Source organism: Ascaphus truei, chromosome 2 (genome assembly GCF_040206685.1).
Source record: "Ascaphus truei isolate aAscTru1 chromosome 2, aAscTru1.hap1, whole genome shotgun sequence".
In the NCBI taxonomy this organism is placed as follows: Eukaryota; Metazoa; Chordata; class Amphibia; order Anura; family Ascaphidae; genus Ascaphus; species Ascaphus truei.
In genome coordinates, this window is record NC_134484.1 from 322,991,096 (window position 1) to 323,015,785 (window position 24,690).

The 24,690-nt window shown below is 41.0% G+C and overlaps 1 protein-coding gene and 1 long non-coding RNA gene across 6 annotated transcripts in view; both read left to right on the forward strand.

Annotated features, from left to right (window-relative positions):
* The window catches only part of COA1 (cytochrome c oxidase assembly factor 1), a 165,930-nt gene extending 141,824 nt beyond the window's left edge, over window positions 1–24,106 (forward strand). For 3 of the 5 annotated variants that reach the window (XM_075586580.1, XM_075586578.1, XM_075586579.1), the window contains exons 4-6: window positions 8,502–8,653; window positions 15,267–15,343; window positions 21,382–24,105. In XM_075586580.1, the coding sequence (XP_075442695.1) occupies window positions 8,502–8,653; window positions 15,267–15,343; window positions 21,382–21,505 (353 nt within the window). In that variant the 3' untranslated portion in view covers window positions 21,506–24,105. Of the gene's footprint in view, window positions 1–8,501; window positions 8,654–15,266; window positions 15,344–21,381 lie in introns of all 5 variants that reach the window. The other 2 variants (XM_075586581.1, XM_075586577.1) reach the window with 1 other exon arrangement.
* LOC142488690 (uncharacterized) lies at window positions 6,699–7,523 on the forward strand. Its single transcript, XR_012799584.1, has 3 exons — window positions 6,699–6,985; window positions 7,157–7,228; window positions 7,448–7,523. It is a non-coding gene; the product is annotated as an uncharacterized LOC142488690 (long non-coding RNA).
* Window positions 24,107–24,690: the final 584 nt, after the last annotated feature.

The window sequence follows — 24,690 nt, forward strand, 5'->3', positions numbered from 1 at the left end:
CATACTGCCTTGTAAGGCCGAGCTCATACGCTCCGCTTGCTTACAAGAGTGCGAGCTCCATCTGTGCCGCGCTGCTGTAGCACAGGAGATCTGTGCTCATAGTGTTACGGGCGTCACCGACGCGTCCCAAAGCTGGTTCGCCCTCAATGGCTGAACCAGCTCATGTGACGCTGACGTCACGCAGAAGTCGTCCGAAGAAGACAACATTTATTGTCTTCTCAAAACGCCGCCGCGTCAACATGCTACGTCGCCGGCAGGAACTTGGCTAACTACTATAGCCAAGTACTGAATTGTGCCTGACGTGCGCGCGTACATAGCGACGCCGGAAACATAAACTCCGCCTAACGTGATACATATGGGCCGTATTGACTGTGGTGCGCATGCAAAGTACTTTATAATTAGAAATTCACAATCTTAGTGAGCTCAAAACCCAAACCCACCTTGTTTATATACTTAATAGTGCCAATTGGAGTGCTACTGGGAAAGGCACCTCAAATATACAACAGTAACAAAGAAGCACATATGCACATCCAATGTGACAAATTATATTGTTCAATTTACATATTTTTTTCTTCTTGTGTATGGGTCATTCATTTCAATGTTTTGGTGAAAACACGTTTAGCCTGCAACCACGTCACGGTAAACCCTTTCAGCAGGTCACACACTACCAATGGTGTACTGTGTCTTTTTGTCGTTTCTTCACCGCGTAAAGAAAATCGAAAATAAAACACAGTATAAAATTGGTAATGTTGGTAACTGCTAATAGGTTTTACCTCGGCGTGGTTGCAGGCTCGATAAGTTTTGGCCAAAAGATTGAAATAAGAAAAAATGACATTGAACTAAATATTGTGATTTTGGATGTGCATTGGGGGTTTTTACTTTATAGCGTATGCACTAGTCTTTGGAACGGTTCTGTAAACCTGTACTAATGGCGGTGGCATAGTTAAGGGTTTAAATCTGGGTGACTGATGGTTTTCCGCATAATATATCAACTAAGTATTTATAAATGATGTGAAAGTAAGTTTGAAAACATGGTGAGCCGAGACTTGGCAGGGGTTTCATTTCCTCACTCCCTTTTACGTGGCGTCACTGAATATTAAGAGGCGAAACTCCCCTCTTTCCCCTCGCTAATAAGGGTATGAAAAAGTGGAGGAAACACTTAATTGACACGACTCTTCCAGAAGTCCCCAAAAATCTATTTCTGCTTAACTTCTAAAGAAACAAAAGCAGTTGAATCATGGGTTTTAGTATGGTTACTTGGTTAAAGAAGACAATTAGATTGTTACATTCTTTACAAAATAATGTTGTTTGGTCAGCTAGGTTGGCAATACAGGGATGGACATCATACTTTCAGCTACTGGTATTTAAGTCAATCATCCATGTGATATGTGATATTTGTTTTACTCTGTGCCCAGGACATACTTGAAAACGAGAGGTAACTCTCAATGTATTATTTCCTGGTAAAATATTTTATAAATAAATAAAATATGGGATAGGCCTTTCTGTGGTTCCTTTTGTGTTAAGTAAATGTCTCATGTCCTGAAATACTGAGACTAAAGCCCATTTGTACTAATCGGTGCTATGCCATAAAGACCCCCATTCTGGCATAGTTACTGCTTAGTAAATATGGGCCCTTGTCTGTTGATATGTGCAGTGAACTCATCCTCTTGCATGTGTGATTATTGCTGGAATTCACACTCCGATATGGCTTATCACACAGCGATCCTGCTTTAACGGACATTGACTTTAATGGCAGCTTATAGGGCATCGTTGTGCGATCACCCGTATCGGAGCTTAGAGAATCTACCACAATAGGCCCTATTCTATTCATGCCATCATGTCATCTGTTCGGGCTGTTTTCGGCCGAAAAATCCCATTGACGTCTATGGGGATCTTCAGACGAAAATATCCCAAGCAGCCGCATCTGCAGATATAGAATTACCCCCGACGTGTCGCTGCAGATTATCGTATCTGTTCTTTATGTATTACTTTGTTGCCGGCTTTGTATGAAGGTTCCAATCAAGTATCTGATATATGCAACAGCCACGATCGCTCATTGCGATGGCCATTTATAAAGGATAAGGACTGTCATACTTTACTATACCCATCATTGGTTAGAGACATGGGAATAGAATGACTCTCTAAGCTTCAGTGCTGCAGCAAAAAAAGATTTGAATCACTCCATGCATAGCCACCATGTTTTGCATCTCCTAAAGAAAACCCCAATATTTCATTTTTCACTCAAGATTATATCAAAGAGCTTCAAAGCTTCTTTCAGGCAGAATTTATGTCCACTGCGTTGCTTACTGTCTTGCTCTCTTTCTCCCTGTTTTTCTCAAGTACTACTCTCGCTCGAGATGCTTAGATGCAAGAAAATGTGTGATCTGCGTTATTCAGGCACATGGAAAAAATGTGTGTGATCTTCGTTATTCAGGCACATGGAGAAAACGTGTGTGATCTGCGTTATTCAGGCACATGGAGAAAACGTGTGTGATCTGCATTATTCAGGCACATGGAGAAAACGTGTGTGATCTGCGTTATTCAGACACATGGAGAAAATGTGTGTGATCTGCGTTATTCAGACACATGGAGAAAATGTGTGTGATCTGTGTTATTCAGGCACATGGAGAAAACGTGTGTGATCTGTGTTATTCAGGCACATGGAGAAAACGTGTGTGATCTGCGTTATTCAGACACATGGAGAAAATGTGTGTGATCTGTGTTATTCAGGCACATGGAGAAAACGTGTGTGATCTGTGTTATTCAGGCATATGGAGAAAATGTGTGTGATCTGCGTTATTCAGACACATGGAGAAAATGTGTCCAGCAAAGACCATGAGATAAAGAAAAAGGCAAAGGGGGCGATTCACTAAAAACTGGTATGGGTTAACGTACTGCGACCACGCTTTCATTGCCATTGACTTGAATGGCATTCAGCGTGGGGCCGCAGTGCGTTAAACCATAACGGAGGTTAGTGAATGTCCCCCAAAGTGAGAGACTGGGCGATAGTGAAGAACATGGACTTATGTTGCTCTCTATTTGGCGTTTTTTTTTTTTTAAATTTCATTATTTTTATGTTTTTTTCAGCAGCCATAAATGTCCACAATTTGCCGGTAACATGAATGCACAAGTGTTTCGCACAACACTTATTAAAGGACAAAAGAACAGAACAGCTGGAAATATAAACCTATAATCCTTTCTAGGAAAAAAAAAAGTCCCTCATCCCAGCCCACGCTAAAGGAAGATGAAAAATATGAGTTTTCGCACATTATTAGCCTGTTAAGTGGTAGAGCAAAAAAAAGTAAAAAGAACAATTCATCTCTACACAAAAGAGTTTACAAACCAAGGCTAAGGCCCCAGTGCGTGCGCTGCGCGCGTGACAGGGTGTCTGGCAGCGCTCATTCCCGGCATCAGCACGACCAGGTGAACTACTGGCAACTTGCGACGGGGAGGCATGGCGGGGGTGCGCCCTCATTGGCTGAACCGTTGCCGTGACGTGGCCAATGATCGGCCACCACGCCAAAAGACAAACATTTTGTCTTTTGGCCAAGGCGGCCGCGCATCACGGCTTGTGCACACACGCCGACTGGGGCCTGTTCCATAGAGGGCTGTGCCTTGTGTGCGGTGCGCACGCCATGGCCACTGGGGATCTAGCCTAATTGTTTTGAAAGAAGCACAAGTATGGCCGATGGTTTGTGACATAGCTGAGGCAGACATCAAAATCTTCTGTGCAATAATCCCAGTATTGTTTGTACGCTTTGCCACATGAAATTGTGCCTTTCATTTAATTTTCACTCATTTTATCAGCAGGACAGCTTTGATTAGGAAAATGAAAAGAAGGAAAGCCTGTGCACGCGAACACAAATAGATCTATGCCAATATTTCTGCACATTTGACTAGAATGATCTAGCACTCACCCTGTCTAACACAAATCAGCTGGAGGTGCTATGATCCTGCATCCAGACCACAAGATGCATACAACTACTGTATAGAAAAACCAAACTGGAGCAGAACTCAAAAATAATAATGAAGGGCTTATGTTTTGCTTTTGGTCTCACCAAGTTTGTTCTTTAATGTAACAAAAAAGCAGGAACACAGAAAAATCAGCACATACAGGGAAAGGAAATGTTATCAGACACACTGTTATGTTATGTGGGCACAATACAGCAACGTTTCAAGGCCTGTTGCTGCTTTTTTGATACATTAAAGAAGAAACTTGGTGAAACCAAAAACAAAACGTAAGTCCTTCATTATTATTTTTGAGTGCTGATTCAGTTTGGCTGTTGCACATTTAACTGTGACAGAAAATATTTAATTGCTGTTACCCCATCACTCTTGGCAAAACCAGCGCGTTTTCATTGCAGTTGCAGCCCTGTACACAATATAAACCTTTTAGTGTGCCGTTATACATTATTATTCGTTATACAATACAGTGACTCCTATGCAATACAGCAAAGATTTAATAATGGTCAATATTTGGTCAAATATGGTCCCACACATCTACAGATTATCCAGACGTACTATTCCCATGACCAAGACAAGGTGCGACATTACAGCCGTGTAAACACTTTATTCACTGTGGTCCAGCTGCGGTCAGCCGGCATAATTATTTGTGTAGGTTTATTTGTGTAATTGCCATCCGTGTCCGGCAGATGGCGCACTGAATCTCTTTGCGTATTCTCACGCATGTGCTGTCTACATCGACACTTCCACCGCCAGCCAAGAAAAGGGCTGTCAAATAAATAAATAAAGGATTTAATGGATGAATGAATGTGTGCAATGGTTCCTAGATTGTGGGACTCGTACTAGGACATAGGAAGAATGTATAATGGGATGTAGGAGTACGTTACTGTACAATATGATTATAATACACGCGGCCGCAAACGACAAATAAATGCCGGGGCTTTACACTTGGATTTGTGCGGCTCCGAAAACAGTAAGTCTGGCTACATCTGCATCAAAGAGTAAAAATTCGGTGGGATTCAATTATTGCGTACGGCAGACGGCATGCAGTATCTTTACCCATGCAATGTTGGGACCTGCAAAAGACTTCACACGTGTTTCTATACAAGATAGAATGTAACAATGTCACTAATAGGAAACATAGCTTTTCTTTGTTCAATCTGACCTTGTACTGTTCCAAAACAAAATTAGCGCTACATACAGATCTTTAATCACTTTAATACTACACTGTAGTATTTTTTAGGCCAATTTAAACATAATAATGAGGGTTCGCTGTTTTGGCCCCAATATAGCTATGTGGCTCTCATATTTTGTTATTCCGGAAAGTTCTGATAAAAGGGTAACCCTCGCTGAGATCTAGGAGTATGATCACTGGCAAGTACCCATCCTATGGCAACAACAAACGCTGGAAGAATTCTATCTGATGCAATTTAAGCATTAACGATTGCTTTATTAGAATAGCAAGGGGCGGGTACTGGGCACTGCTCCCGTCTTCGATGGATATGTCCCATGTCGGCAACTTCAGAAGGAAAAGGCGATTGAATAGACCTTCCCGATCCACTCCCATCGATCAGCTTAAACACGAGTACCTGCCCCCACTCGATTACGTGGAGCCCCAATATCAGTACGGACCGACCAACTCCGAAAAAGAGACGAACCACCACCCCAATTGCATGATTAACTCCTACAGCACACCCCCTTTCATCAACTCATTCAACTTTCATGGATAATGAAGGTTACATAGAACGGTCATTCCCAAATGCACGTAATGAGACATTTGGTCGCGGCTATCTCACGGCGAGCAAGTCCCCACCGGTGTTTGGCCTCTGCTGCAGCCGCTTCGCCGCTGGACCCACCGCCGCCGGTCATTTCTACAATAAGGTACATTTTAGGATTGGGGGTTAACTTAAAGGGTTTTTAGCAACTAGAGTAGGGGGTTAGCTTTAGTTTTTTTTGGGTTAGGGTAAGGGGTAAGGGGTTAAGGTTTTTAAGGTAGGGAGGAGCGTTAATATTAGGGGTTAAGATTGTGGGGTTAGGGACTTACCTTGGCGGCGAAGTGGCCAGCGTCTGTGTAGCCTGCAGCGAGGTCACTTGGTGGTAAACGCCAGCGGTAATTTTGTCGAGTGCTTATAAATTAAGAGACATGGCTGCGCCTATACACAAACATCGATACCTTGTGGGAATTAGCAGTGGCAAAGGTCCCTACAGTCTTTTATTCAAAAAGTGCCTGCGCCAGTGTCATTTTTTGTACTTTTTCATTACAGTCTGATATTCTAGACCAGGTGTGCGCAAACTTTTTAGTTCGCACCCCCCTGTTTGCGTGCCCCCCGGCCTGTGCCCCCCTCCTTACCTGCTCTCGGGCTTCGCAGCGCCAAGTGACGCGTTGCCATTTGACACTGCCTTGTCATGGTGACGGGGTGCAGAAGAGCCGGCTGAGAGCAGGTAAGATAAATTACAGATGCCTCGTGCCTACCCCGGCATTGAATTTAAATGCCTTGGGGAAGAGCGCGGGCCCTCTGCAACCGCCGCGCTCCCCCTAGAAAATCCCACGCATCCCAGTTTGCACACCCCTGTCCTATTTGTCCATTGTTTGGAGTAATAGTTACATTTTTAGTAATGTATAATATTTTCTACTATAATCTTTCTGCAAATAACTTAATTACGTGTTTCACTTAAATAAGGTTTGTGACCTACTTTTAGAGGCTGTTTCTTGTGTAACATTTACATTAGTAATTTGGGATTATGGGATTGGCCAATTTGCATAACTCGCATTCCTGCATGACTCATTCCTGCTCCTCCCCGGAGTCACTGTGGCTAAGCTGGTGTGACGTGACTCAATGTCTGGACTATTCAGTGATTGAACCTGGGCAGATTTCAACATGAATTTTTGGAATAAAACAGTTTTTAATACTGTAATTTATTTGGTGTCTTTGTATAATCCTTGTTTTCATAATTTTTGCAGATTCGGCACGGTGATCCACTTCAACAGCATGTTCGTGTTGGAAACACATCCTGTGTTAAGGTAATGTATTGTAATTCAAGCATCAATTTTTTTCTCGATTATTAATAAATACCAATCTCACAATTATTTTATATTTGAACCTGTAAAAGAGTCAGCCAGAAGATGATGTCGTTGTTGTATTGTAAGAAGATTGAATTTTTTTTTTGTCATTGTGTAATCCTTGTTTTGCAGATTCGGCAGGCTGATCGACATCAACACCATTGTTTGTGTGAGAAACACATCCAGCGATAATAGATATTGAAGGTAATGTATGTGTTAAATTCAATTGGCAATACCTGTACTGCGCATGCGGTCTATACAGTTCATACATACAGTACCGTTTACATAACTGTTGCAGAGAACACGAATGTGCAGTAACTCTATGACCTGCATATGCATTCCATACAGAACACACATGCACAGTTTCCTGCAATCTATTTCTTCTCTATTATTAATAATAAGAATCTCACAATTATGTTACAGGTGAAACTGTACGACAGACTGTCAGAAGGAGAAGTCATTTGAAGAAGATTGTATTATTGTAAAAAGATTAAAGAAGATTATTTTACAAAGTCTTTGTTAAACTGCAATTTACACTAATAAAAAAAAAAAAACTTTAAAAATACTTTCTAGGCATCAGAAGTTTTTGTATGGGAAAAAGTGGTTGGTTACTTTGAAATGAATGGGATATCATATCAAATGAATGGGAATAATGTGTGGGTTAGATTGCCTTTAGATTAACCATACACTAGTATACCCTATCTTTACTGCAGAGTACTACGATTGCCGCTAAACTCCATTTTTGTCACTGTTTTCACAGCCATGGCTCAGTAGCTGCTGCCAGGATGCAAAATCAAAATAAATGCTGCATAAGTGCTGGATACATCTGTACATTGGCGTGTTAAGCTACACAGGGGTGGAAAAATCCCGGACGATATAGTGCCTAAAATGAAACCCCTGTCACCTGTGTGGTGTCAGTGCTGACTGTCTTGTCAGTCACTGCCGCTACCGGCAACAGCAGTCCCAGCATGCTTTCATACCATGACCACTAATTAACATAGGGCGCTGTGACCGGCCGCAGCGATGACTTATAGGTCAGTCAGCACTGTACAACTGAGTGTGGGGGTGAAGCAAAGAGCAGGTGGCAGAGGTGTGCTAGGGCTGGGGGCAGCAGCGAGTCAGTACAACTGACACACACACAGAGTCGCTGCCGGGTAGGCGTTGGGGAAGCCGGAAGGCCCCTCCTCCATCCCCCTCCCCCTTGTTTAAAAAAAATGCTGGCTCCTAAAATTTCTGACTGGCTCCTAATTATTTAATCATTTTGTCCACCCATGGAGCTACATTTTGACTCTTGCTATTGCCATTTCATCCTCCTTTGACAGATCAGAAAGTAAGTGTTTTCATGCATTATTAACAATGTTTTAATGGTGAGGATAGGTAACCACATCCACTATGAGCGGGAGTCTTTGTACTGCTTTTTGTGTATCAACAGATTCATTCATTAAATAAGTTTTTTTCTTTAATGTATTTTGTTTAGAAACCTTTGCCAAGAAAGAATATTACTTGGCGGCCCTTGACCAGCTCAGAAGTCAATCCCAAGCTTTAGAGGCATTAGGAGCACCACCTCTTAAAGTCCACAACCTAAGACTGACCGACAGAAAGAACCGTGTTGACCAGTCAACAGCCCAGGTAGGCGCTGAATGCTATTGGTAGCTACAGCAGAACATAATAGAGGGGGAACTAAAGTCATTCTTCGGTTATCCGACACAATGTGTTACTCAAAATGGCGTTGTAAAGCGAAACGTTGTAAAGGGAAACACGCTTTCCCATAGGAACACTGTTTAAATGAAAGGTTCCGTTCCTGAAGGCATTTTTAACACTAAAATACACCAAATATTTTATGCAGGCAATAAGATATGCAGCACACACATAAATTATATAGTGTATATACTGTATTATATATAATATAACATAATAAATAATATATTATATAGTATAATATAATATTATATAGTATAATATTATATATATACGCTCTTACGACGCTTTGCAACGTTGTTTATGTGAATGTGTATATATATACACACATACACAACGTTGCAAAGCGTCGTAAGAGCGTTGGATAAGCCATTTTGGCATTGTAAAAATGAATATAGGTATGCATTGCAGAGCGTTGGATAAGCCATTCGTTGTAAAGCGAAGCGTTGTAAAACGAGGACTGCCTGTATATGGGTAACGAGTTATGTTAACAAAAGTCTACTGGCTACAAAATTGGGAAAAAACATATTTATCAAAGAAAGGGGATTCCATGGAAAAGAGTTATATAAAACAAGGAAAGTAACATTCGAAAAGTAAGACTTCGTCTGAAGATTTATCCTTGCAAGGAGAAGACCACAGCTTCACAACTGGCGCAAAAAGTGAGGACATTTATTTTCAGGAACGAGCAACAAAATAACTCCACCTAGGCCTTCATCAGGCTACAATATAGTAGTTGTCGGTATAAAATAGGTAGCACGGTATTGTTCCACTGCTCCTGCTGGACGGAGGTACTTCCAAGCAATATCCATGGACGTCGCATAAACTATGCAGCATAGCACACACACAAAACTGTCTGTGCAATAGGCACAGCTGGTCTTACAGGAGCCCCAAACATGACGTATACCTGCTCAATAAGCACAGTTGGATGGTATGGTAGAGTATACACCTACCTGAGGAAAGGCCCAGGAGTGCCTGAAACATAATTTTGTGGCTTTCTCCTGAAAAGAAATGACATTACTTTTTGCACCAGATGTGGTTATGATCTTCTCCTTGCAAGGATAAATATTCAGACCATACGTGTTAATTTTCGAGTGTTGCTTTCCTTTTTTCTATATAACTCTATGTATTGTCCCTGTTAGCCGCACTGTTCAAAGCAGGCACCTCTATACTTTTTTGGGATACCTTTTTTAGCCCTCCTTTGTATCATTCACTTTTGAATTCCATGGAAAGCAATGAGAGGTTTTCATTTCAATAACCTGGTACCATTTTATTTAACTTGTTTTTCAGTCATTTGCTTTATCATTGACAAACTTCTCTGAGCAATTTCAGCCCCTTTTTATGTAAAAAAATAAGAATAAATAGAAGGGGGGGGGGTGTAGATAATAATAAGATACGTTTTAAAGCTTCTGTAACAAAAGTTAAACAATAAACACATAAATAGACTATAAAGTTACCAAGATCTCCTTTTTACATAAATAGAATATAAGATGAGTGGAACTGTCACTGCAACAATATGGTTACTGCTGCAGTCAGGTGTACAGACTGGCCCAACCGCAGCAACATATTATTATTATTAATATGTTCTTTATATAGTGCTGACATTGTATTTAGTGCTGTACATAACATTCGGCGGGCACAACAAGTCCTGGCCCAAAATATTGTACACTATTTGGTGCCTGAGGCACAGGGTAATTATGTGACTTCACAACGAGGGCTGACTCTGGGATTTGGTTCACCTGCCTTAAAAGCTCTGTTGTTACCATTAAGGCGCTTCTTCAGCCCAATCGGCAATAATCAGTCACGGTGAAGTAAATTAGAACTCTATTAACAATTTGCTTGTGTATTTAGACGTCATGGGTCGTACTCAATTGTTTATGTTTGGCATGAATTGTGATGAAAGGGCAAATTTGGGTAAACTAAAATAAATTGGGATTACGTTTTTGCAGGGAAAAATACAGAAGATGTAGTGGCAGTCTTTAAAACATTGTTGGATAAGTACACTTATTAGGGATGACCATAGGTAATAAATGTAAAGGAAACAAATCCAAACCAATGTGCCTAAATAAACAGGTAGAGGAAGAAATGGAAAGTAAGAGGCATGCATTTGGGTTTTTGAAGTCAGAAGGGACAGAGGCATCATATCAGAATGATAAAGGAATGTAACAAAAGTTGCAGAACAGCAAGTAAGATCAACTCTAATAGTTGATCAAGTACATTAATAACAAAAAGATTAGGAAACAGAATATAGGACCCTTTCAGTGTGCAAGTTACAGGCACATTATTGTGGATAAGGAGAAGGAGGAGGTATTACACAAATTATTTGTCACTGTATATAAAAAGGAGTAGCCAACAGCAGAAATATTACAAGAGCAAGTCACAACATTTGGCTAACACAAGAAGAAGTGCAAAGGCAACTTGTTAAAATTAGGACCAATGCAATGCAGCTGATGTGGTCTACTTAGGCTGCGCTTATGGCGACGCGACGCTGACATCACGCTGTGGTCGCTGGAAAAATCAAATTGAAGTGACTTCCAGCGATAGAGACCAATCCGTTGCGCCGCTCCTACTATAAGTGCACGCAACGGCTTCAATACGTTTGTTTTGAAGCGACATCATGTCGCTGTCGCCGACACTATAAGCGCGGCCTTAGACTTTTCAAAGGCTTTTCATATGGTGCCGTGTAGGAGGTTAGTGTATAAAATAAGGGAAATTAGTCTGGGTCAAAATAATTGCACCTGAATTGAAAACTGCTTGAAGGATAGACAACAGATAGTTGTCATAAATGGAACCTTTTCAGATTGGGCTAAAGTTATAAGTAGAGTACTTCAAGGATCGGAACTGGGGCCACAGCTTTGTAACGTGTTTATGCCAACCTCAAGTTCATTAATGGAGAGCAAAATCTTCATCTTTGACACTAAATTAAATGGCAGATGATGTTTAATACAGATAAATGGAATGTTATGCATTTGGGAAGCAAGAATAATCAGGCTACCTATAAACTAAATGGAGCACAGTTAGGTTAATACTTAATGGATAAAGATTTAGGAGTGTTTGTATGCAGAACACTTAGCAATAGTTCCCAATGTCAGGCAGTAGCTGCAAAGGCTAATATGATATAATCTTGCATAAAACGGGGTATAGATGGAATGGAAGACAGCACAATGTTGCCACTATATAAATTCTTATATATAAGATTGCCCCTTGAATATGGAGTACAGTTTTTGGCACCACTGCATAAAAATAGACATTATGGAACTGGAAAAAGTACAGAAAAGAGCCACCACATTAATAAAGGGGATGGAAGGTCTGAAGGTTAGCTAAATTAGATTTGTTTACATTAGAAAAGAGGCATCTAAGAAGGCATATGTTAACTATTTAAAATATCCTGTATTCAAGGTCAATACAAGGAACTTTCATGTGACAGTACAAATGACACAGGGTCGTTAGGAATGGAGGAGAAAAGATTTCACCAGCAGCAAAGGAAAGGGATCTTTACTTTAAAGGCAGTTCAGATATGTGGTATTTACTAACTATGGAGACTGTCAGGGCTGAAAATCTTGGGGCAAAAGACAAATAAAGGAAGGGTGGCTTGGCCTCCCTCTTCCAACCCCCTCCCCCTACTGTTAATCCACATGGTGCACTAGCTATGGATCCCTGAGGGAGAAGAGAAGGTATTGCATGGGGAGGGGGGCTTACTTATGTGCCTGGGGGGGAGATATTATGTTACTGGGGGGAAAGTATGTATGTGCCTTTGGGGGGATCGTTATGTGCCTGGGAGCGGGGGGACAGCTGCTTGCCAGAGGAGCATGTCAAATGGAGCCTCCCTTCCAGCGGGCCTCCTCTGCCAGGCACCTCTACAGATCTGGCACATGTTAGGGTCGCCAGCTCACTGGCCCCGGACAGTAGTCCCATCTGCCCCCCCTGTCGGCGACTGCGGAAACTTTGACAAACAAAGACGCCCAAAGCTACTTCCAATGTGACAAAAATACACAGTGCAATACCTATATATTCTCTTGAAAAGGGGTAATTTTCTTTAACCCTTTGGCAAAAGCGTCTTAAGCCTGCTGGGTTCCAACAGATCCAATGCAGTTCATTCTTCCTGTAATTTTACAGGTAAATAAGAATTTTAACTCAGGTAGTGTTAGGACCTGCTTACAGTCATGCCTTGAAGTGACAGCAGGCTTAAGATGGTTTGGCCAAAGGGTTAAACTAAATGTCCTTTTTCAAGAGAATATATAGGTATTGCACTGTGTATTTTTGTCACATTGGAAGTTGCTTTGGGCATCTTTGTTTGTTTTTTGTTGTATACATTTAGCCACGTCCACTAGCACTCCTTTTGACACTATATATATATATATATATATATATATATATATATATATATATATATATATATATTATGTGGTAATATTGGGGGGTTCTCAGAGCTTGTTGGGTATCTGTGTGTTTATTAACTTTGTGCAGCTGGTCTCTGCTGTTTTTGGGAGGTTAGTGGCCCCTCCCCCCCAAGGTTTAAGCTCGCCCCTCTCCACTTTCCAAGTTGGCAGGTCTGTTTCATTTTGCTGGGTTATGACAGATCCAATGCAGATCATTCTCATTGTAATTATACAGGTAAATAAGAATTTTAACTCAGGTAATGTTAGGACCTGCTAACAGTCATGCCTTGAAGTGGCAGCAGGCTTAAGACGCTTTAGCTAAAGGGTTAAACTAAATGACCCTTTTTCAAGAAAATATATAGGTATTGCACTGTGTATTTTTGTCACATTGGAAGTAGCTTTGGGCATCTTTGTTTGTTTTTTGTTGTATACATTTAGCCACGCCCACTAGCACTCCTTTTTACACACACACACATATATATATATGTATATATGTATGTATGTGGTAATGTTTGGGGTTTCTCAGAGCTTGTTGGGTATCTGTGTGTTTATTAGCTTTCTTTCCCTCCATTTATTAGTTAAAAGTTGTTGTAGTAGCACTGGTCCTGGGGAACTGTACATTTGATTTAGGTCATCATAACATCTAATGGCATGAGTGTTCTTCATAAATCAAATGATCGTGTACAGAGCTTAGAAAGCTTTAGAGGTCGCTTCTTCATGGCTACTTATGAACAAAAGACTTGACAGGTTTTGAGAGTTCTGTACACTGTAATCGGATTTATTTACTGAAAGATATTGCTATAAGAAAGACACCTAGAAAGGGTGAAGGATCACAGAGGTGGCCTAAAAGACTCCTATTTGCACTCGCTAGACCAGATTTGCTAGGCTAGGAAAAATACAATCTTTGGAGTTGCCCCCATAGCCATACATAAACAATTATAAAATCACATTTATTAAACATATATACAATAGACCTTATGTCTAAAATACCACTATGTGGCTCCAGGAAAACAGAGAGAGCAGGGGTAGGGGAATAATTGCTAAGAGAGTTATCCAGATGTTGAGAGACTGCTATTGTATACAAGATCGTATTTGATATGCCTGTACACTCCTAGAAGAGATTCCCACCACAATCCTCTATTAGTGTAGTTGAGGCATATAGCCTCTATGGTGTGGACAGGAGTCCCAGCGTGGGAAGGTTGCTAGATAAAATGAGTAACTTATATCAGTGTTGCATGGGGATATATAGTCTAAGGTAGCGTCCCTGTATATGGTATGGTATATGATATACAGACCGAGTGGTACTGGGACCCCAATAGACTTATCCCTCTACCTTCCTCTTATAAGGTGCACGGAGCGCCCGATTATTGTCCCTATAGTGTGTAAGCTAGGAACGCACCGCTATATCCATAAGGTAACAGTCAGGGCGTCACTAAGTGTAACGTGGCGCCGCTGTCTCACAAAGCAGAGCAAATCAGTTTAGCTGCTTTACATAGGTACTGCCATTGGTGCTGTCTAAAGGCAAGCACTAGTGGATATACAGCTCCCTTATGTGCTCATACGACCTGTCAGCCTCTCAATGCTCTCTGCTTCCCGCTTCCTGCTTCTCTGCGACTCCGGATGACGTCCCGTATGCACCCTATCCTTGATCACCAGTACATTTTAAGAATTAATATATGGTGAGCGGTAGCCATTTTCTATCTCGTTATATAAGAAAGACACTTAAGATAAAGACCTCGTTTGTAAGTATGTTCTATGTTCCATTATACAGTATAGATAATATGTAAATATACAAGGAAGAATCAGCCGTTACAGTCATGCTCATGACTAAAGTAGGACACAGTGTAGATTGTACTGTAAATGATAACAGTCTTGAAAGATTAAGTGGAACCATTCCAGGAGAAAGGAGCTTGGAATGAGGACCAACCAGCTTCTCTGTTATACTGCAAGTAAGCAGGCTGCAGGTTGATGCACTCCTCCCTCCTTGTGAGTGACCTTGACCAGATGTATACAAGGACATTTTTATGAAGTTTCCAGAAGGGCAACTTATGTGTGGAGCTCTCAGAATAGAAGTTGATATCATATCATAGGAACAAAAGAAAAACCTTGAAGCATGCTTGATAAAACAGTCACATGGCAATGATTTGTACTAACTAATGTGTTTACAGATCAAGATACCAGTATCGGGAGCCAAGTCAACTGGGCATCTCTACACCACTTCCATCAAAGATAGTTTGCACAGCAGGTGCGTATAGAGAATGTGTACCTTTTGTCAACTGATCTCTTATAGTCTTTACAAGGGACATTCCCTATGGTAATTGAAATAAAATGACACAATTAACAATATACTGTACTACTTTTAAAGTTAGGAGCTTCTACCTGTGCAAAAAAACAACTAACAATTCCCAACTTGCAGCCATAGGGAAATAAGCAACTATTTACATGTTTTTGTTTTATTTTATCAGTTATGCTTGTCTACACCCTTAGATGAGCATCTTATGTTTATGGTGTGCAAATTCCACCCACCTCTCCCCTGTAAAAGAATATTAAAATAACAAGTTTGTGCAGAATTGCACAAAGCGTGATGGAAACACATTAAGCTTATCAGTATGGTACTGTACAAGATAGTAACATTTTGAGAGAAAGGAAGAGGTCTTGTTCTGAAGCTAGAGGGAGTGGGAACAGGGGCCACCAGCAGATTTTTGGGGGCCTAGACAAATTTGAAGAATGCACCTCCCATTCTTTTGCTCGCCTACAGTTACAACATAATTATAGCTCAGTCTACTTTTCCGAGTCATCTATTTATTTACCCCTCTCACTTTATTTCTCTCTCCTTTCCCCCGCAGTATATTTCTTGCACACCCTTCATGTCATTCTATCTTTTCCCCTTGTCGCTCTAGTTTCCTCTCCTCATGTGTTTCTCTTCTTTTCCCCTCGTCTTTCATTAATTTCCTTCCCCTAATGTTTCTCAATTTCTTTTTCACCTTCTCTATCTTTCCTCTAATGTCTCTCACTTTTCTCTTCCTCCCCCCATCCCCCACCTCTCTTTCTCTTATTTTACCCTTCATGTAAATTTCTTTAACCTCCATGTCTCGTTACGTATTTCAAACCTCTGAGCACGTGATTTAGATATGCAACCAGGGTTAATACACACAGATAAACTAGCCAACTCACCTTTCTCCTCCGCAAGGTACTTTCAATTAGTTAATATTTAGTAAATATTTTATATTTACCCCTTGATATCAATCATATCTATCCACTACCAACACCCTAGAAATATCAAATATTAAATTTGCTGAGTCTAAAGTCCGTTTATTAAAGAAAATCTATGCACAACACAAATGTTGTAGCAAAAATGTGTCAGTAAATGTAAATACTTGCTACAAAGCGTGCAAACAGTTCATTCAGAGCCCAAAACATCACTTATTAAAGTTTTGGTTTTAGATATATACAAATAGTGCTTAGGTTACAGAAAGATTACAAGAACATAGTTACAATAAATACAGACCAGTTTATTAAAATAAAAGGATAAAACATAAACGGAAATCCCTATACAGTACGTTACCATATGTCATTGGTTTTTCCCAGAGAGGTCACTGGTGTGAAAGCGTAGAAATAAAATCAATGAGTCAAGGGTTCAAAGTATCAACGTGAGTTTATCTGCACCAAGGTACAAGGGAGAGAGAATTCAAAAATGAACTCATGCCTCTGAAAACATATTGCTTGGTATCACATTTTTATACATTTCAAAATGAGTAATACGCCCAATTAAGGGGGCTGGCTTAGAGATAAAAAACAATATGATGACTTATACAAAAATACTTATTGATACATAAATATGCTTCACATGCTATATTCTTATCCTATATATCACCATAATGTGGGCCCCTTAACCTTCTGACTTAAGGAGTAACCCTGTTTAGCCCTCTGTGTGCACTGTATCTGTCAGATAACAGAACCTAAGGTCAGCAGAAATGTCTAAAGCAGGAAAAACCTCTTACGAATGCATCGGTGATAGGCCCCCAATTAAGCCCTCTTTGTTGATCAGCACAGACACAGAAAGGGTCTTGACCTGTCCCAAAAACAATTATTGTATTTTTAACAAAATGTCTAACCAACATTAACTCCTGAAGTACCAAATTGATTAAAATAATATCATGACCTCTCTCCTCCAATTGTCTCCCCTCTCCCCCAGAATGTGTCTCTTCTGCCGAGCATGTCATTCTCTCTGCCCTAATTCTCCAGCATCTCTTCTCCCTTGCCACCTCCCCAAGATGTATCTTTCTCCACCCCCACCCCCACCCCCCATCATGTCTTTCTCTCACCTCTTCCCCTAGCATATCTTTTCATTCATCCTCCATATCATTCTCTCTCTGTTCTCTCCTCATGTATTTCTCTTCTTTTCACCTCATGCCATATTTACCCATCTCTAGTTGTTCACATGCTTTCCTTCTATTCTTTAACATCCCCGGGTGTCTCTCCTTTGTCATAAATGGAAAATCTATTTAATCCCCATGTTTCTCTTTCTCGCCCCCCACCCCTCTAATGTTGTTTTCTGATTTTCCCCTTGGTCATCCTCTTTAATAATCATAATTCTCTTCTCCCAAGCATCGTTTTCTCTTCTCCTTCTCCATCACATCTTTCTCACTCTCTTTATCCCCTCAAAGCGCTCTTTTCCCGCTTCTCTATTTATTTTTTCAGTTTTTTATCCTCGTCCTTTCTACATCTTTCTCTCCCTGATCTGTCTCTTCCCTCTCACCTTATTCATCCTGTCTCTGCGTTGTGCTCCAGACATGCTCTGCTTTCCTCCACTCTCCCTGAGGCTGCAATCACTCAATGCTCAGCATAGAGGAAGGGATTTCCCTTCTGTGCTTCCTGCAACTCCAGTGGCCCCCTGCAGATAATTAATGTGCGGGAAGGAGGCAGTGACAGGTGCACCGGCTGTCTCCCCCTGTTGGCGGCCCTGGTGTGAGCATAGAAAATGTAAAGATGTGTTTCTTCACTAAAACAAAGTTGTTGATGCACTCGGCAAACTCTGAGGTGTGTAGTACAACAAAGTAAAACTGCCTGGGACCGATTCAGTGGTATGCTAATACTGCAGTGAGAAAGCCAGGCCTGAAATGGAATTGGTGGCATCACAGCAGGAAGGAAAATGAGCAGAGTGGCCTTTGTCCACTGATCATGTTTGAGTGGTAAACATATCTTAAATGAAATAACTTTTTACATTTACAAATAATAGGGTGACCAGATTTTCAAAAGTAAAAACCGGGACACATTCAAAAAGTATTTATAAAACTAGTTACATCACTTAAAAATAAATTATAATGATATTTGTCTAAAAGGGTTCCCATTTATGCTGTATTATTAATTTTCTCTCCCCCTGCAGTCTCTCTCCCCCTCCCCCCAGTGTCTCTCTCCCCCTCCCCCCAGTGTCTCTCTCCTCTCCCCTAATGTATTATGCTTACTTATTTAGTAGCTCTGCCTCTGCTGGGTACTGATCCCTCAAAATCACCTCCGCATAAAGAGTCAAATAGCCACCCCCGGCATCCGCCAATCCCCTGCGGTCCTGCATCAATCAAATAGCCACCCCCGGCATCCTCCAATCCCCTGCGGTCCTGCATCCTCCATACGGCATCCTCCAATCCCCTGTGGCCTGGCATTCACCAAAGCCCAGCCCCCCGGCATCCTCCAAATCCTCACTGGCTGCCCCTTCCTCACCACCGCCTTGCACACTGCCGCCGCATCCTCCTCTAAACACCGGGAGCAGGGCCAAAAAACGGGACATTTTAAAAACGGACAGACCACCGGGACAGAATCGAAAAAAAACAGGATGTCTGGTCACCCTAAGAAATAAGTCATATGTTGGGGACTAACAGAGATGGATGGACAAGGTGTATGTGCTGTGAGTTATAGTGCTTGGCAGGAGGGTAAATACATGCATTTGGGGAGGGTAGTATATGCAGCTATTGAAATGTTTGGGTTTTCAGGTAGGAATCTGCCAGTTACCTTCTTCAAGTCAAAGCACGCCCAGCGAAACGTACGTCGACACGTGACGTCATCACGTCAAAGGGGCGGTCTTAGTGCTCGTGATCAGAGTGCGACCGCTTCTACTAGCTCTCCGTTTGCAGCTATGTTAATGCACTAACGTGCTTCATTGGTTTTAATTTTAGTAGTACCCACTGGTTTAGTCATAGACTGTATAAGCACCCTGTATTTGTTAGGGGGTGCACCGCTATTAAGCGCAACTTCCACGGCTACTGAACACGGTCGGATACATTTTATAGTCTGTACCTCAGGACACCACGTTTAAACAGGCACTACTTGTGCACTGTTATATCAGCTCTGTTCCTACCTACCTGTACCTACTGGTCCTATGTGATTCAGGGCTAACCGTGTCTAGGCTAGCACTCTCTCAGCTATGTACCTTTGCACTAAGCTATGCTGGCCGGCAGACCCACTAGCCTATCCCTGTCACAGTGGATTTGTTTGTTGTAGCACTAACACCATATGTGCTAATCTAATGTACACAGGCCTCACGCCATTGGTCAGACCGAGATTTTGGATCAGTCATACTAAGACTGTACCTTAATCCAGACCATATACGTGCACACCTATAGACACAGTGATAAGCGTACTCAGTGTTCTACTACACTGATTAGCCCATTATATCACAGGTCAGCTATTTCACTCTGGGAGGGAGCCACTGTTAGTATCAGTCCAGATCTCACCACTCACTTAGTGGCCATCCCACACTGACGTCAGGTTGAGGCAGGACACATACAGCTGCCATTACCAATACAGTATTGCACTGGCTTTACTGTCCCTCCTGTGAGGGTAGTATATTGGTAAGATCTATTGCGGTATCCGACTGGATTTTAATATTTCACTGTCATTTTGGCTTCATCAGTCTTATATATTTTGACTCAATAGCGTTCTATTTTATTTAAGTTATTACACCTAATAAAGTGTTTTAAATCATACACTCCTCACCCACCACACTACCTTATTTTCCACACATTGTACCTGTGATCTCTAGTGACTGAGTGCTCTCCATTTGCGGTTCTGTCTCTCTGTGTTGTATATGTACGTTCACCCCAGATTGTAGCACCATCACCTCCACATTTCTTTAGCAGTAGCGAGGGTCCCCCCTCCCCAGTCCTTTCCCCTTGAGTTCGTACCTTCAAGTCCTAAGCAAAGGGGGCTCCACAGCAAGGGGACAGTGAATGATGATGAAACCTAGCATTTGATGACCAAAACAAACCACTTGACCCACCTAGGCAGCTAATTGCCGGTTAGTTGTAAAACATCAGACATTGTTTGATCTTTGGCTTTCTTTCATATTTAGAATAGCCCTATGACTAACTCAAACATTTTTTTCATTTCCTTACTGTGTTTGGCTCTACCTCAAACTTCTGTGGGAGGCTATTCCATGAATCCACCACCCTTTCCGTGAAAGAAGAACTTCCTCACATTTTCCTTCAGCCCAGGAGTGTGCAAACTGGGGGGTGCGAGATTGTCTGTGGGGATCGCAGAGTTTACAGGGGCCCCGCGCGCCTCCCGGAGGCGCTTAAATTAAGTCCCGGGGAAGCGGCGAAGGTCTCTGTAAACTGCACTCACCTTGGCTCAGATGGCTTCTGGAGACGTGTCGCCATGGCAACTTGGCATCAAATGACGCTGCGAAGTCATGTGACATGTTGGCATGGCAACGTGACAACACCGGAGCCAAGGTAAGAAGGGGGGGGAGAAGCGTGCAGAGAGGGGAACAGCCAGCAGGGGGGCGCAGGGAAAAGATTGCGCTTCCCTGCTTTAGCCTACCAACCTCAGCACATGACCCCTTGTTCTAGCACTACTTTCTCTGAAATATGCTTCCCTCCTGCACCTTGTTGAAATTCTTTATATATTTGAACATTTCAATCATATTCCCCTCTCGTGTACATATTTAAGTCCTTTCCTGTTATGGTTTAGTGTATATATAGACCATGCACCATTTTAGAAGCCCTGCTCTAATTTATGTTCTTCTGGAGATCTGTTCTCCAGAACTGAACACCGTACTCTAGGTAAGGTCTTACCCTTGATTTATATTCTAGTATCACTACCTCTCTTTCTGCTGCTAATACCGCTCCCTATACAACCTAGCATCCTGCTGGGATTTCCCATTGTTTTGTAACATTGTTCGTCTATTTTTAAAAGCAAGCAAGTGATGCAACAAACAATGGGCGATCCGCATAGCGTTAATGTGTACTTATTTGTGAATGCACACACTTTTGTCTGTTTATCCCTTAGGTGGTGTCTTCAGGAAGTCATCCTACAACTGAACAATGGCCAACGTATTCCAATTTATCATTCAAATATGCCTGGTGGAAATGTGGAAGAAGAACTAGAAACGAACGTTTCTTCAGACCTGTAAACTGTGCATGATTAAACAATATCCTTCAGGAAATGGCTAGTAAAAAATGCTCAATGTTCCTAAAAAAATAAATTAAAAAAAATACATCTATTGAGAAAAGAGATGACAGACAAAATGTATTGCTCACCCTTCATCACATGCACTGTAATGAATGATAGAAATACATCTTCCTTGGTGTGGGCGGGTTTAAAAAAAAAAAAAAAATCTAAACAAGGTGCTCTACAATTTAAATCAAAATGTGACAATTATACCCACATTTTACCTGTCACCCAGTAGTTTATTTACTTTGGTCCAAATTGGTGTGCCCCTATATAAAAAGTAGTGTTCATCCCACTTGTACTTTGTTCCCTTTGTGTGTAGTTTCATGAAACCGGTTTATTTCTCGTCTCTGTGCCCAATGCGAAGGTGTGCCCGATCCTATGCATTCCAGTCAATTACATGTTATTGCTTCCTTTGAAAGAGGACTCACCCCAGTGTCATGCAGTTATTGGAAAGGAAGTATAAACATTTTATGCAACAAGAGAAGTTTAAGTATTTATTTTTGCCCCATGTTACAAACCAGTAATACAAAGCCCCTTCCTTGTGTTTGATGCTTTCCGGTGGCACAATAAATAACACGAGTGCAGGAGAGATGAGCATAACAAATGTGTTGAGACATTTGTCAAACTAGTTGGTAAAAAATAAATCTGATCTTAAATACATTAAACCATGTAAATGGCCTATGATAGGGAAATGTAGATCTACTAGAAAGATCACAGCCTGAACTGTATTCCATGTGCACTGAGTAGTAACTGAACACAGAAAAAGGTACCAGACAAAATTGGACAATACCAACCTACATGTCAGAGTATTTGGTAATCAACAATGACATAAGCAGCGTCCCATTAACATTTAGGACCAGATTACTAGATGTTTCCAGACATAAGACATAAATTGAGCAGACCAAGTGTCATAGAGCTTCAGTCTTGGGCTGCAAAGGGTCTATAAAATAGTTGGGTGTACTAAACTAGATGGCAACCATGTTTAAAGAATAACATTACTACATAAAAATAAGCTTTTTCAGGAAGTTGTCTGAGGCATAAGAAACAATGGTCCAGATCCACAGCGCTTTGTTGTCACTTAGTGTCGCATTAAGACAAAAAAAAAGGGTGCACCTTTAAAAGGACAATAACAACTTTAAGCCATGTTTTCTCCCATAAGCAGCACAGTGTTAACTATAACGGCCGTTGGTGAGCAGATGCAAATGAGCAGTGGTTGACAAATCACCAAAAAAATCTACTCGCCACCTAGTATCAAACGTGTGCTGCTTGGGCCAATATTTACTCGCCCGGGGGTTAAATCCACTCGCCCGGGGCGAGCAAATGTATAGGTTTGTCGAACACTGCAAATGAGGCATTATGAAAACTTCACATATCAACTAAGGTCTGGCAAGGTTAATGTCGAGACGTTTTATATTATTTAAGTTGACTTAACATGGCATTAATCCTATCCAGGTACTGGAATATTGTTTTTGCAGCCTCGATGAGTCACGCCCCATTTAGACATGTTATTTAAATTATTTACTGGCATTATTTATTTCCCTCACTTCAGCAAAAAGTCCTATATCTGGATCGGCGTAATAAAGACTGGCGTATCATGTTATTGGCAGTTACAACAATGGTACGATACGAAGACGGGATGTTAGGTATATGTCGAGATATCGTTCAGACATCTTGGCATATAAATTAGCATGGAGGATACCATGTTAACATAGCGCCTGTTCCTGTTTTAGGTAACGTCACGATATGAAACCTGATTTAATGGTCCTTTGTGGCTCTAGCCTTAACATTTCTGAGCAAGCTTTAAAGAGGATTTTGCAATGTTTATTTGAAGAGCAAGCCTTTTTATATTAATTGGAACAGAAAAAGCAAAGACAAACTATTTAAAGCAATATAAACAAATGAACTTGCGAAAGTGAGAAATAACGTGAAGGTTAAAGAAAAAGAAAGCTAATCCATGTAAAAATACCGAATTAAAATTCCACTGCCTCCAAGAACACATACTGTAGGTTGTGTTTTTGATGTGCATGCGATGAATGATGCAAAAGACTGAGGACCATGATGCGTTATCCTATTCTACCCAATTAAAAATTACAGGCTTTAAATGTGAATATTGTTCAACGATGTTCTATCAAATCGAAGCATGTTGATTAACTAAACTAGTCGGTATGCAGTTAATGTTGCATTTTGAGGTTTAGGGAGAGGGAGGCTTGTCTAGCAGACAACAGTTAATTCTCCCATCTGAAAAACTGGAGCAAAAACAAAAAGTCTCACGTGACATCTTATCAAAATATTCTATGGTTTTAATTTGTAATTCCTTTTCTTTGATCAATGGCGCTGTTCTGTAGGGATTCCTGGCAGCAAAAAAAAAAAGTGCAAAGTCAGTTTGATTAAAAAGGGCAGTACCAAATTGCTAATGCAATATGCGCCAAAAGTGTGATCGGACCAAAAAAAATTCAAAATGTAATGGGGCATATTTCACAATTCCCCAAGGAGTCTTGCAAGGAAACTTTGTACGTTTGATAAATGTCCATTAAAGGGTATCACACTATGATCTATATTACTTTTGTTTGCGACCTTTCTTTTTGGGCACATTTTATCATAGACCTTCTGAATTTCTAGATTAAAGGACTCAGCAGTATTTTCAGGTAACACTTTATTTTCTTTCTCCAGCCTTCCCACAATGGAATGGATTGGAGAGCTTATAAAACATTTGGCTCTTGTATAATAATACTGCACTCCGCCATACTTCTATAGTGCAGCATTGTTCTTGGAGACATGTAGATTTGTGATACCTTAGAGGCTTTAAGCAGCAGCAGTTCATGCAATATCCTACACGGTTTTTTTTTTGTTTTAAAATAAATCAGTTCTGTACTGAGAAAATACTTGTAGCATAAATATATATATATATATATATATAAAAAGTTGAAGACATTTTTAATGTTTAGAATATAGGAAGCATTTCCAAAGTGACAGCCCCTTCTAACAGGCTCTGGCTCTTTAGCCCCGCCCTCTCTAGCAGTGCACCAATTGTACCTAGTAACTGCCCAGTCACATAATATTGCTGGACTAAATTGCCCACAAAGCTGTGCAAGAACTGAATTAAATAACCACCGCGAACAATCACTTACAGGAGAATGGATCGAT